Source organism: Anolis carolinensis, chromosome 1 (assembly GCF_035594765.1).
Source record: "Anolis carolinensis isolate JA03-04 chromosome 1, rAnoCar3.1.pri, whole genome shotgun sequence".
Taxonomy (NCBI): Eukaryota; Metazoa; Chordata; class Lepidosauria; order Squamata; family Dactyloidae; genus Anolis; species Anolis carolinensis.
The window spans coordinates 231,099,750-231,114,772 of NC_085841.1; the positions used below are offsets into that span (position 1 = coordinate 231,099,750).

Sequence of the window (15,023 nt, forward strand, 5' to 3'; positions counted from 1 at the left end):
AGACCAGTGTTCCGTTGTTGGTACTGCCTTTCCATAAATCCAGCTTCCTATAAATAGAATAATTTTCAAAACTTATAGGAATAATCAGAGTTTCAGTACCTGAGGTATGTGCTTCATAAGTTATAATAAAACTATAATTTAGTGTAACTACAATTTGACTGTTGTTTAAAAAAAAATGGAAGATTTTCACTAGTCCTTTTTCAGCAGGATTTCTTTCTTTGACTTCTCAAATGCTTAGGATCTCATCTGTATTTTGGGCTAGTGTAAACAGTTGGGCTGCTACCCAAGAAGTGATTGTGACTATTTACACTGCTATCCCTCTTTCCCTCGATTTGGGCAGCCAGGGAAGTGGCATATACCTTGCCCTTCATTCTGTGTTTTGTAGTGCCCACCAGGCATGAAAATGGTAGAGTTTGTTGCTTGGTACCTGGAGGAAAGCTAATTAGACTGACAAGGAGATCTGAAAATGCTTAGTTGCTCTAGCTACCATCATTACAGGCATTGAATGCTGATCAGCACTACAAATCCCAGAACGATGGGGGAATGGTAAGGGTTATGGGCCAGTGGCACTGAATCAGTTCTGGTGCTGCTGAGCTGTACAAATACTATCCAGCTACCAAACCAGCTCAGGGGTATACAATGCAGACACCTGTCAGCCCCAAACCAGCTTGCAGTAGGAAAGAGGAAGACCACACTAGATAGATCTATTCAATGGATAAAACTACAGCCACAAGTTTAGAAGACCCATACAGGTCTATTCAAGATTAGAGCACACTACCTCTCATTTAAATGGTCATAACATGATTCTGAGGAACACTTAAAACCACAATATCCTTGGTAAATTTAGCATGACTAGTAATAAAGTTACGCTAGGCTTCTGTCATAAATTCTCATTTGAAAAAGGAACACTTTTTAATTCTGTTATTAGATGAACTCTGCTAAATATGACCAGCTATTACTTTTCCATATGAAAATAATCAAAATCCTAAATGAATTTTCTATTTTATATACTGTCTTGAATATAAATAAGATCTGCATTCAAGCCAGTACTGCCTAGATATTCTACCATGAATACAAACCAAGTATAATAAGAACCTTCATTACTTGGTGATAATTTTCAGCGCTAATCTGTGTTGGAGTCAAGAGTCAGACAATCACTTCATGGTATGGTTTAACAAAAGGAATAGTTGTAAGACTATTTGCATTCATACATTTTTGAAAATGTATGAAAAACATAAATTGGCTAGCAACTAGCAAGGCTAATTTATGGCAGACAAAACAGGACCAGATGCTCTGGCCACAATATTAAGCTTGCTGTTGCACACTGGAGTGTAGGATTAGATAGACCTTTGGTTTTGTCCAATATGGATCCTTGTCATGTTTCCCTAATGGAAATATAGCAGCAGGAGCATGATTTTAATTTTAAAATAACATGAGGGGTAAAGGTCAATCTTCATTCGTCATTATCATGGGCATAAATCATCCTGATGGTCCCATTCACTCATTGTCTTGACTGTTGAGTGATAATGTTTGCTTACACTCTATTTTTTGTTTTGTTATTTTATTTTTTCAGGGGGCAATATATGCAGAGCAGATGAATTTCTTTGCAACAATTCACTTTGTAAACTCCATTTTTGGGTTTGTGATGGAGAAGATGACTGTGGTGATAATTCTGATGAACTTGCAGAAATATGTGGTGAGTGTCTCTTTAGTTGAATGTTGGTTCTTTGTTCATGACTTTGAATTGCTTGACTTTGTTCATGACTTTGAATTTGTATTTTGCTTTGCTGAGTACAAATGTATATGAATGCCATATTAATGACTTTACAGAATGGTGGCACATTGTCAGAAGTTAAGCCTACTTCTTCCTTCATAATTCCCTTTGCATGCTGGAAAAAAATCCCATTTTCTTTCCCAACAAAGTCCCCTATAGACTTGGAAGGAAGTTATTCCAACATGTTTTGGCCGCTCTGGATTGATTTATGGCTAAAAAAGCCTTTTTGAATATGATGTTTGGTGGTTGTTTTTGTTTCTTTTAGGGATTTTTGTGTTGTTGTTTTTTACACATGATCAAAGGTCTCAACTGGGTCTTAAATTGCTCAGTGTACAAAATGTAGTAAAGTGTCCTCTTATTCAAGGATTTTTGTGTGGATTTTTCAAAGCTTTTCTGTGTCCCCTCCCCCGCCCCCCAAAAGGGCTGCAGGAGTAAAACAAAACACATTTTCTGCACCCTTTCTTTATAGCAAACATGGCATACACTTCATATGTATGGAGAACATCACACACCAAGGTTTTATTTAATCCTTTGGTATATTTCAAAAAGGTTTGATTTTATATCTGAATCAGCTTGAAACAAAGAACATTTTAAAGCAATGTTTATTTTTCTCAAATCAGAAGAAAAATAAGCAGCTGATAAGCCATGTATTTACAGTAACTATCTATTTAAAAATATGGTTAGGTGCAACTTTTGACTTTCATGAAAGTCGATAATTTTTAAAAATATATGTGTTCAACATTATTAGCATTATAATATTACATTTTTTTCTTTTTCACAGTAAAATTTCCATGTCCCCCAACAAGGCCATATCGATGCAGAAATAGCAGAGTCTGTCTGCGGCATGAACAGATTTGTAATGGGATTGATGACTGTGGTGATGACTCAGATGAAGACAACTGTGGTATATAATGTTAGCTTGGATTTCAATGAAAGAAAAGATGTCACACTATGCATGGTTGGCATCACTAAGCAGCCAGACTTTGCAGTCTCCTCCTTGATATGTAGAGACCTATGACAAAAAGACATTTATATTGCTGCTTCTGATCATTCTGCTTCCAGAGCGGCTGTTGCCTGTGGCTCCATGTCAATATGCTGTTGTAAACAAAGCTCATCTGATAAAAGCTAATCAGAGAAATAATGTGTCATGATACATAATGTCATGATGCACAAAGCTAAATCCTCCCTCCTGCCCAGAGACACATTAAGCATTGAATGTATCTAAGATTCATTTTGATAGTAAGATTCATTTTGATAGTAAGAGTCAGACTACATCCAGTCAAAGCCATTAGACTGGTTTGACTGGATGCAGCAGCTTACAGGTGGGACGAAGTCATCAAATAATAAAACCAACATTATGGGACCAGGAGAATGACAGCAGATAATATTATCCAGACACCGACTGTAGCATTCACCAAGGCAAACAAACTGTTTCTCCTAAACACTATTCCATAATCAGGCCTGAAGCCAGACTGAAATGGATCTAGAAATCCAGGAATTGAGAGGCCACAATATGCTCCAATACCTTGCCCAAAAATGGAATGTTGAGCACACTGGCTAGTAAATAACCTTGTAGTGGATTCAGCGATGACATGTTTCAACACAGGCTTCACAACTCCCGCCTATAGGCAAGTTGAAATTCTCTTGTTCTAAGGAGGCATTGATTACCCCCTTCACCCCCTCAGTCAGTCACCCTCTGGCCTGTTTGATAAGCCAGGAAAGGCAAGGATTTGGAACACATCCCTTTTGGAAGTGGACAAGATCCCTTTCCAGGTATCCAATGACTAGACTAAGAGGAGTCAAGGTTACACCCACTGGAGTTGTATCAACTACAGCATCCAAGTTAAGCAGATCTGAACAACTTTACCTGCATTATTTTCTACTTGAGTACCAGTGTGTAATAGGCCTCTTTCACACCAATTTAGTGCATAGAAGTTTCTAGTCAGTGTATAATATATTCAACTTGACCCAACTCAATGCGCTTTTGAATGAATAGTTCCAGTTAGATACTTAACTAGTTACAATCACTACACTTTATCAATGTCCTTCATCCTTGTTGATTTTTAATATTTTTAATGGGACTTTCCCTGCCTTTCCCTGATCACCCCTATATTATTATTCTTGAGCCTCACACAGAGTTCGTACAAGCTCACCCCTACACATTCCGTATCATGCCCAGGTTCTAAAGGATTTGATATGTTCTATGTTGTTTTATGCTATTTTATGCTGCCTTTAGTGTATTATATTACTTTTAAATTATGGATTGTGTTTTGGTGTATGTTGATGTTGGGCTCGTCCCCATTTGAGCCACCCCAGGTCCCTTCGGGGAGATGGGAGCGGGATATAAAGATAAAGTTGTTGTTGTTGTTGTTGTTGTTGTTGTTATTATCATCTCATAGGGACAACATTGCTGTTCCATAGAGACCTTATAAAAATATGTCCTAAAATACCCAGAGGCATACTTTGGAAATGTAAACATGTTTAATGCCTTCCATAAGGAAAAACGAATAAGTTGGTGAAAAATTTGTGTCAATAAATTAATGAGCATTTATTCTTCTTAAAATTAGGGTACCACCTGTAAGGTATTTAGTACTGGACCAAGCTGACTTTTTTTTTTTAGTATTCTGGACAAATAGCCAGTCACCAACATTTTAATATACCCCAGAACTTAATGAGTTCTAGTGAGGGCATGGAGCAAATTTGTAAAAATGGTAACAACATGCTAGTCTTTTTATATCCATCCCTGAGGTTCCGAAAGCCAAGCTGAACTAAATGATTACCAGTGAGGCTATTCAGTTTTCAATTTTTTAAATAAAAAAAGTTTCAGGTAAACATTTTCATGGATTGGAGCCAGCCCAACAGATGTGCAGCAGAAGTAACCAAATTTGTCTTGAAAGATTTTTTCATATTGTCTCTGACTCATCAAACTGTTCCTAGTCCCTGTTCCAATATTTCAACTCTGTATAAAGTTTGTGAAACAACTTTTCCCTGGGATATTTTAAAAGCAGGGACTATGAGTTGAAACAGAGAGAAAACATTGCCCCCACTAATGGTCAGGAACTTGTTCTTACATAAAGATGGAAGAATTCCATTTGATGGATTGGCAAAACGCTATGCATTTGAAGAGGAGGAACCTCCACATTCTGCAATATATGATTCATATATAACTTTTTTATTAAGATAATCTAAAAAATAAAAATGTTCCTTTGTAACTTTTTGCAGACAAAACTACATATAAAGTAAAGCCTTGTAAAAAAGATGAATTTGCGTGCAACAATAAGAAGTGCATTCCAGTGGAATTAGAGTGTGATCAGTTTGATGACTGTGGAGATGGTTCAGATGAGCAAGGCTGTAAAACAAGTAAGTTTGACTAAGAAATGTCCAATTCATCATTCCTAAGGAATAAAATCAGAACACATTTTCCTGAACACAGAACTATTATTTTTGTTTGCATATGTGTGCAGTGTATCCTAGGTAACAGTTAATGTGCTCATGCAATGAAGAAGCATGTGTTCATGCTTCAGAATAACCTATGCAGCCAAAAAGATATTACCATATTTCACTCATTCTAAGACACACTTTTTAATCCCAAAATCAAGGTTCAAAAAAGGGTGTGTGTCTTAGAATAAATGGTGTCCTAGATTGTGGAGAAGCAGTGGCTGAGAGAGCAGGAGGGAAACCATGTGTCCTGGACAGCCTCTGAAAACCTCCCCAGCCCTGCACCTGAGGGTGCTGTTCTGCTATTTCAGCCTCCCACGGCTAAGCCAGTTCCACCTGTTGCTCCCATCATCTCAGTATATCTGGGTTGTTGGGGTTTCTTATAAAAAAAGAAGATGAGGAGCGGGAAAGGGGAAAGAATACCGTTATATGCTGCAGCAAGCTGAGGCTTCTGTAGGCAATGGAGTGACAAGTACAGTAGAGTCTCACTTATCCAACATAAATGAGCCGGCAGAATGTTGGATAAGCGAAAATGTTGGATAATGAGGGATTAAGGAAAAGCCTATTAAACATCAAATTATGTTATGATTTTACAAATAAAGCACCAAAACATTATATTTTCCAACAAATCGACAGAAAAAGCAGTTCAATGCACAGTAACGTTATGCAGTAATTACTGTATTTACGAATTTAGCACCAAAACATCGTAATGTATTGAAAACATTGACTACAAAAACATTGGCTACTAATAAATTGACTACAAATAAAGATAGAATTGCATAAAATGAACTTACAGAAACAACGTTGTCAGAAATTAATTGTATACAAATTTCAGTCCTTGCTGTCTAGAGAAACAGCTCCAGATGGGAGGCAGACTGTGTTGGATAATCCAGAACATTGGATAAATTAATGTTGGATAAGTGAGATTCTACTGTACTGTTAAAATGATAGTATCATAATATAATAGCACTTTATTTATATTCTGCCCTATCTCTCCAAGGGGACTCATGCACGGCAAACATTGCATGCTGTTTGGGCGAACAGGCAGAAAAGTGATTCAATGCCTTGGAAGTTGTGCTCAGATTTAGCCACAGTGGAGTGCTGTTGCTCCATTCTCTATGACGAAGAGCCATCTGGACATCCTCCTTCCTTTGGTCTTTTTCTTTTATGGTGTCATAAAATACCTCTCCTGCTTAATTAGCGGTACCTAATTTCTCTACATACAGCTCTAAGCTGTTTTTGAACTGCTTAGGTAAACAGTGAGCTGGGCTTAACAGTCAGGTGCTCACCCCAACCAGGCTTCGAACTGGCCACCTTTCAGTTGGTAGATCTTATTACTGCTGGTGATTTACCAGTTTACCAGTTGTGCTAAAGCCCAGCCCCAGAATCATAGAGTAGGAAGACACCACAAAGGTAATCCAGTCCACTCCCTGCCATGCAGGAATCATAATTAAAGAACTTCTGCCACATGGCTCCACAGCTTCTGCTTAAAAATCTCCAAAGTAGTAGACTCCATCATGTTTCATTTCTGTTTCTTTATACTAGGAAACATGATGTGTGAGTGCAGCCATACTGCATACATTTGCATGATTCTGTTGGCAAAAAATCTGAAATAACTTTTTTTAAAAACCCAAAAGCTGAATTTGTTTGGATATGAAATTCTGCATTAGCTATTTTAAGAGTGATTGATCCTTACCATTGTAACACTTCTATGGAAATTATTTTTCCTATTGTTTTCTTTGAAAAAAAGGAACAAAATCACTTTGATTTGACAACTCCCACTTTTTTTCTTTTTAGGTTTGACAGAATACAGCTGTGAAAATAATGTGAACCCCTGCGGTGATGATGCATATTGTAATAAAACCAAAACATCTCTTTTTTGTCAGTGCAAACCTGGATTTCAAAGGAACAAGAGGAACTGGCAATGTGAAGGTATTTTTAAGAAAACACATTGAAATCTCTATATCCCAAAATGTTTCATAAAAATTACGTACATTTAAAAGATTGTACTCAGTAGCAATCATGCTTTATTTTTTGATGCAAGTCCTAATGCAATAGATATATAAGGAAGCTGTTACAAAAGTTTAGGAATTTGGTTGTCTTGTTATGACTTGTCTTCACGTTGTCCCATGCACCATTATTATTTTTTTGTCGTTTTTGCCTTACTTGCCATAATCTTTTTTGAAACAGACTGCCTATAAATTCAATAAATTATAAAGAGTTTTCTTTCCTAGATATCAATGAATGTCTAATATTTGGCATCTGCTCCCAGCTCTGTATTAATGTAAAAGGATCATACAGGTGTACTTGTGAAAGGAATTATAAAGAAAGAAATAGTAGCTGCATTGCAAAAGGTAAGCTGACAAAAATAATTTATGTACATTTTAGCCATTAACTGCCAGCCTCTTAATACTAGTGCACATGCAAACAGTGCATTAGAGCATAATGCAGATTATTCAAGACTTCTTGTGTAGGATTGAAGGAAAATATGGTGGAAATGAAAATATACTTTTCATGCATATCTGGGCTGGAAGATAAAACAGGATACAGTGGAGTCCTAAAGAGATCATTTGCGGGAAAGATAATTATAACTTTGTGCGGATATAACCTGTGCTTGTCAAGAGAAGAATAAGAAGGAAAGCTTTTCCTTGGGATTATACTTAAAATTGAAAGCCTTGTATTCCATAGTCATGCCACATTTAATATAAAGAGAACTTTTCTCCAGAGGAGGCTTATGCATGCATGTATGTATGGTATTTTAATCAGTCAGTATTAGGAATGATTGTAATTATTTTCCAGAATGTTCTGAAAAAATGAACAAAAGTTTGTGATCTCAAATGCTAATGTAAAATAATGTAAATGTAAATAATATAGAAGATGACAGAATGACACATTAAGGGATATAAAATACAGTTGGTGTATGTTATTTAGCTCAATTGCTAATTTTATAAATGCAGATTTGAGGAACTGTAGAGAGAGGAAGAGAGAGGAATTTTCCACTTTATATGGCTGGTATGGGCAGGATGGTATAAAATAAGGTGCTAGTTCAAGTGTCTGAGTTCTAAACAATTTTTGACAAACCATGAGGAAATAAAATCCTGGCCAGTGACACTCCGTAGCACATATCTCAAAAGGTAGAATGGAGTTCCTCAAAGAAAACCCTCTGGAACCAATCCTTCACCAGGGGAGCAGAACTACCTTCTCACCACACCTCTAGTTGGTATCAAATGGTACCAAAAGGCAAAGATTATGGACAATTATCATGTTGCACTTCATCTTCAGTTCTCAAAATGAAGAATCAGTCAAAGCAATCAAAAATGTTTGTGAGATTTAACTGAAATGGCTACATAATTTATGCCATCCGAAAAAATCTGGAGACAAATCACAGCCACCTATTGAAATGCCTTTCTCAAATTTAAGATTTTAGCATGTAGACCAGAGACTTTCAGACATGTGATGTTGGTGACACATTTTTTAGAAATGAATTATTTTGTGACACAATAATTCAGCTTTACTAGCAAATAAGACATTTAAATCAACCACATATAAGAGATATGGTCACATATATGAATTTTATATATATATATATATATATATATATATATATATATATATATCGATTTATTGCTTATTTTACATAGATTCAGAGGTCCCTTGTTACAGTTTCTGCGCCACACCTACACATTGCAGCTAACACACACAGCTTGAAAGCTCTAATCTAGGCAGTACGTATGACAATCTGCTGAGACCAAATACATTTTTGAAAACAGAATCATGCCACTTCCTTCAAAGTTATTGGAAGTCCTCACTGTTTACATTCTGGACACAAGCCCCATATACACTGCCAAATAATGAGGTTTAAAACTACATTATATAGTCAGTGTAGACCTACATAATTCAGATTAACTGCATTGAACTGTATTATGAGTCTACACCAGGCATGGGCAAACTTTCTAACTGGGGGGGAGGAGACACATGGCAGGCTGGAGCGGGGTGGGTAGGCTGAGAGGGAGGAGGTTCTCTCCAAGTCCCCTTCCTGCTCTTTCTTCCCCTTCCCTTTTTCTTTTGGGGGCAGAAAGTGAAGGAAAGACAGGAAACAGGTTGGCCTTGGTCAGGATGAGATAGTGGACGAGAGAGGAAAAATGCATCCATGAGACCCCGTATTGCCTACTCCTGATATAGAATCCTAGAATCCTAGAGTTGGAAGAGACCCCAAGGGCCATCCAGTCTAACCCCCTGCCATGCAGGAAGGCACAAAGCACTCCCGAAACACAGCCTCTGCAGAAAAGCCTCCAGAGGAGACTCCACCACACTCTGGGGCAGCCTATGCCACTCTCCAGGAAGTTCTTTTCAGTCGAATCTCTTTCTCTGTTATTTGAAAGAAATTGCTCTCTTTTGCCCTGGTCTCTAGAGCAGCAGAAAATCAGTTTTCCCCTCCTCTTCAATGGGACATTCTTTTAAATCTTGAAACATGGTTCTCATGTCCCCTCTCTACAATAATAATAAGAAGAAGAAGAAGAGGAAGAAGAAGAAGAAGAAGAAGAAGAAGAAAAAAAAGAAGAAAGCTGACATAATTCAAGACTACCTTGAAGAAAAAAAATCTTGCCAGATGAACAGAAAGGCAACAAACGGAAAAGCAGGGGCACAAAAGATCAGTTATTGATTGACAAATTGATTCTGGAGAACTGTAAAAGCGGAAAAGCTAATCTTCACATGACGTGGATTGACTACAAAAAGGCCTTTGACTCACTCTCACACAGCTGAATCATCAAGTGCCTGGATGCCATCGGGATTTGTAAAAATGTTGGCACCTTTATTGAAAACATGATGGAGCACTGGAAAACTGAACTGTTTGTTGGAAATGAAAGCTATGGACTTGTCAACATCAGAAGAGGAATTTTCCAGGGAGATTCATTGTCCCCTCTGCTTTTCATTATTGCCATGATCCCTCTGTCAACAATCTTACAAAAAACAAATCTCAGCTATCAAACATCTAAGAAATCTCACAAAATTTCACATCTGATGTACATGGATGACCTGAAGCTGAATGGGAAAACGGAAACTGAAATCTAGTCTCTGACCAACACTGTCCGAATTTTTAGTACTGATATCAGCATGGAGTTTGGTTTGGACAAATGTTCGAGAGTGGCATTGAAGAAGGGAAAAATCATTGAAAGGGAGGGCATAAATATGCCTAATGGCCAAACAATAAAGTGTCACCAGCCAGAGGCCTATAAATATCTGGGCATATTACAGCTGGACAACATCAAGCATGAACATGTAAAGACTGTGGTCAGTAAAGAATACACACAAAGGGTCAGAAAAATTCTCAAAAGCAAGCTCAATGGAGGCAACACCATCAAGGCCATAAACACCTGGGCCATACCTGTCATAAGATATGCTGCTGGCATTATAAATTGGACACAGGCGGAACTGGACAACTTGGACAGAAAAACAAGGAAACTCATGACCATTCATCATTCACTTCATCCTCGCAGTGATGTTGACTGGCTATATCTGCCTAGAAGATCAGGGGGCAGAGGACTCTTACAAGTAAAACAAGCAGTCAAAGAAGAAGAACACGCCCTGGCAGAATATGTAAAGCAAAGTGAAGAACCTGCTTTGATTGAAGTCAAAATCAGAAACTCCTCAAAGCACAGCAGACAAAAAACCAGTACAAGAAAACCGCACTACAAACTAGAGCTGACAGCTGGCACAACAAAACATTGCATGGAAAGTTCCTTGACAAAATTGAAGGAAAAGCTGATAAGGAGAAGACTTGGCTATTGGCTATGGCTCACGAATGGGACCCTGAAGAAGGAGACAGAAGGCCTGATCCTTGCAGCCCGGGAGCAAGCCATCAGGACAAATGCAATTAAGGCCAAGATTAAAAAATCAGCTGATGACCCAAAATGCAGACTGTGCAAGGAAACTGACGAAATCATTGATCATATCCTCAGCTGCTGTAAGAAAGTCGCACGGACAGACTACAGACAGAGGCACAAGTATGTGGCCCAAATGATTCATTGGAACTTATGCCTCAAGTACCACCTTCCAGCAGCAAAGGTGGGATCACAAACCTGCAAAAGTATTGGAAAATGAGCACACAAAGATACTGTGGGACTTCCGAATCCAGACTGACAAAGTTCTGGAACACAACACACCAGACATCACAGTTGTGGAAAAGAAAAGGTTTGGATTGATGTTGCCATCCCAGGTGACAGTCGCATTGACGAAAAACAACAGGAAAAACTCAGCCGCTATCAGGACCTCAAGATTGAACTTCAAAGACTCTGGCAGAAACCAGTGCAGGTGGTCCCGGTGGTGATGGGCACACTGGGTGCCGTGCCAAAAGATCTCAGCTGGTATTTGGAAACAATAGACATTGACAAAATTACGATTTGTCAACTGCAAAATGCCACCCTACCGGGATCTGCACACATCATCCGAAAATACATCACACAGTCCTAGACACTTGGGAAGTGTTCAACTTGTGATTTTGTGATACGAAATCCAGCATATCTACCTTGTTTGCTGTGTCATATAATAATAATAATAATAATAATAATAATAATAATAATAATAATAATAATAATAATCCAAAAATACATCACACAGTCCTAGACACTTGGGAAGTGTTCAACTTGTGATTTTGTGAAACGAAATCCAGCATATCTATCTTGTTTGCTGTGTCATACAATAAAATAATAATAATAATAATTTATTTATATCCTGCCCTATCTCCCGAGGGGACTCTACCTTTTCTTCTCCCAGCTAAACATCCCCAGGAGGAAAGGAGGAAGGAAAAAGAGAAGGAAGGGAGGGAGGGAGGAAAGGTGGAAGGGAGGAGAGGGAGGGAGGGAAGGAGGAAAGAGAGAAGGAAGGAAGGACAAAAGGGAGGAAGAGAAGAATGGAAAGAAGAAAGGGAGGGAAGGAGGAATGAGAAAAGGAAGGAAGAACAAAAGGGAAGAAGAAAGAGAGAGGAAAGAGGGAAGGATGGAAGGACGAAAGGGTGGAAGGGAAGGAAGGATGGATGGAGAGAGAGGGAAGTAGGGCCTGAGAAAAGAGACCAAGTAGGCACATCCACCTCCCAGGCCTGGGTTTGCCCATATCTGGTCTATACTGACCATATAATGCAGTTTCAAACTGCATTGTATGGCAGTGTAGATGGAACCTCAAATTGTCAAGTCTTTTCTGCTTGATTTTATTTGCCTTGGCCCATTGTGTGCAGGGATCAAATGAATACATCAGCCACACCACTCAAAGTACCTTGTCTACCTTCTTAGGTTGCACTATCTCAAATATATGTCTCAAAATAATGTTTGATTCTGCTACATTCATCAAGGTCAAAGTATATATGAACAACTGAAACTTCAAAACATATAGCGAACAACATATTCCTTTGTCCAGTCCTCAATATCATATCACCTTATCCTTATTACTACTGTAATTTTGGTGTCAGTGCCATATCTATCTCCTAAATAATAGTTCCAGCCCAGCAAAATGGCTCTTTTCAGAAAATTGCTGAGAAATGAGTAACTTTTCAAAAATAGCTGATAAAATGTTAGATAAAAAATAGTGCAGTGTGTCAATAAATATAAATCTTAAAATGCAATATTCAGTAATTAAGGACTTTAAAATGGATGTTATTTCATTAATTTCTTAGTAAATGATAAAGAGTGTCACTGATGAAATCTCCAGACTAATGAAGACGCCTGTTAGGTTTCAAAGACTAATACCATGCGATAGAATATTAGCTTATAATTTTCATTTAAAGTATGTCATTTCTTTTTTTAAAAATACATATAATCCAGTGTGAGAGGGGCAATTTCTGTTTGTGATAATGTTGCTTTACAATGAATCAGGGGGATTTTCTACCTTTTAAATCGTTTATTTTATATTTATGTTTAACTGCTGTTGTAAATTGCCGTGAGTCTTCAGAGAAAAGCAATATAGATATTTCCCAAATAAATAAATAAATCATCACATAAAAATGAAAGTTTCAGAAGTGATGGTTTGATTGTGCAATATTTTACACAATTTCAGAAACGCTATAGAATCTACATTTCATGGCATGATTGAACTTTTGTTCAAGTATTTTTGGTAAAAATACTAGCAATTTTTTTTATCCATCTTTGAATTGACCCCTCTTGTGCAATTCAAGAATGACTACTGCAGACTTAAGGAATGGCATACATTAGTGAAATGTCAATATATTCTGAATTAACTTCAACATATTCCATAAATGCTGGCATACATTATTTTCATATGACACACTGGTATTCAAATATAAGATACTTACCAGAATACAGATTTGTGTGTTGTAATAAGATACAAAGGTACTAAACAGATGAACACCTTAAACAGAGATAACAAATTTATTAACTTTTAGATTATATTGTCAGACTTAAGGGTGGTAAACTAGGAATGTTTATTTTTCATGCATACAGCGTTAGAATAATCTTTATACACTTCCATTGATGCCTTTTGGGGCTAAAACTGCCCAACTGTAAGGGGTTGAAATTCTGAAACGATTTTAAAGAGATTTATAATATGAATAATTATGAACATTAAGAATGCATAAAGTGCATTATTTCATAGTAGTTGAAATTTATTTTATTTTTGTATTTTATTATAATAATCTCCAGGCTCTGAAGATCAAGTTCTCTACATTGCTAATGACACTGATATCCTGGGTTTTGTATATCCATTCAACTACAGTGATGTTCATCAACAGATTACACACATTGAACATAACTCAAGAATCACTGGAATGGATCTATATTATCAAGGGGAAATTGTTATTTGGAGTACTCAGTTTAATCCAGGAGGCATTTTCTATAAAAAAGTCCGCCAGGGGGAAAGGAGACAAAGCAGTAGTGGTGTAATAGTAAGTAAACTAAACTGCTGTACTTTTATAATGTTTTTTATTCAAGAGCAGGTATGTGGCTTAGTTTAGTGTATTACATGCACTTAGAGGTGCTAAATCTCAGGGCCCAGGTCACTGTATCCAGAGCTCAAGGCAAAGGAAGGAAATATCAGGGTTGGAGACATGCCTTGAAAAGATTGAGAATGGATACTATAAAACTTCTGCTTGGATGACTTCTGCTCTCAAAATTTTTCAAACTATCACCAGAAGCAGAGTTCAGGGGGAGGAATAGGTCAGTTTAGAGAAATATTGCTTTGTGACTTTTTCTATGTAATGTTAATTTTCTTAACTGTGTTTCAGTCTTCATCATTCTGTCCTAAATGGTTAAAATCACAATACAATTTCATTTTCTTAGTATAAGGGTGGTTGTTGGAAGGGGTGCACTATATCTTTCAATTCAAAACATTTAAGGCCCTCTATTTTCTTCCAATTCTCATGCTTATAATGGGAAGGCAGCATAGGCAGATCCATCTAACCCTACTCCACTCCAGCAAACAAGCTGGAGGTCAGGACTGATCTGCTAGTCAATATATTATGAAACTCCCCCACCTTTTTTGTTGAATAATTGCAGAAAAAATAAAAATAAAAATGTGGTTTTTAGCATATCTTCAGTTATTTCAAATTCCATCATGTTATTTATGGGGTGGGGACATCAAGCAGCCCTAATACAAAAGGTTACTTGTGTGTTTGAATTATGTCTTAGGAATCACACGTATTGCAACTGAATTATTTAGAAGAAAGGCCACAGTCCTACAAGTACTTTCATGGGATTATGCTGTGGTGAATTAAGTACTTTTATTTCTTAGGAAGCATGCATACAATGGGATTGAAAGGCTATGAACCTCATTGATTGTCAGCTTTAAAACCTCATGGTTACACATT

At 37.3% G+C, this 15,023-nt stretch overlaps 1 protein-coding gene across 5 annotated transcripts in view; it reads left to right on the forward strand.

Moving 5' to 3' along the window:
• Positions 1-15,023, forward strand: part of lrp1b (LDL receptor related protein 1B) — a 1,066,453-nt gene that overhangs the window by 977,885 nt on the left and 73,545 nt on the right. For 4 of the 5 annotated variants that reach the window (XM_016994954.2, XM_062970961.1, XM_062971003.1 and 1 more), the window contains 6 exons: positions 1,574-1,696; positions 2,556-2,678; positions 4,997-5,134; positions 7,010-7,144; positions 7,447-7,566; positions 13,861-14,102. In XM_016994954.2, the coding sequence (XP_016850443.2) occupies positions 1,574-1,696; positions 2,556-2,678; positions 4,997-5,134; positions 7,010-7,144; positions 7,447-7,566; positions 13,861-14,102 (881 nt within the window). The remainder of the gene's footprint in view (positions 1-1,573; positions 1,697-2,555; positions 2,679-4,996; positions 5,135-7,009; positions 7,145-7,446; positions 7,567-13,860; positions 14,103-15,023) is intronic. The other variant, XM_062971063.1, reaches the window with a different exon arrangement.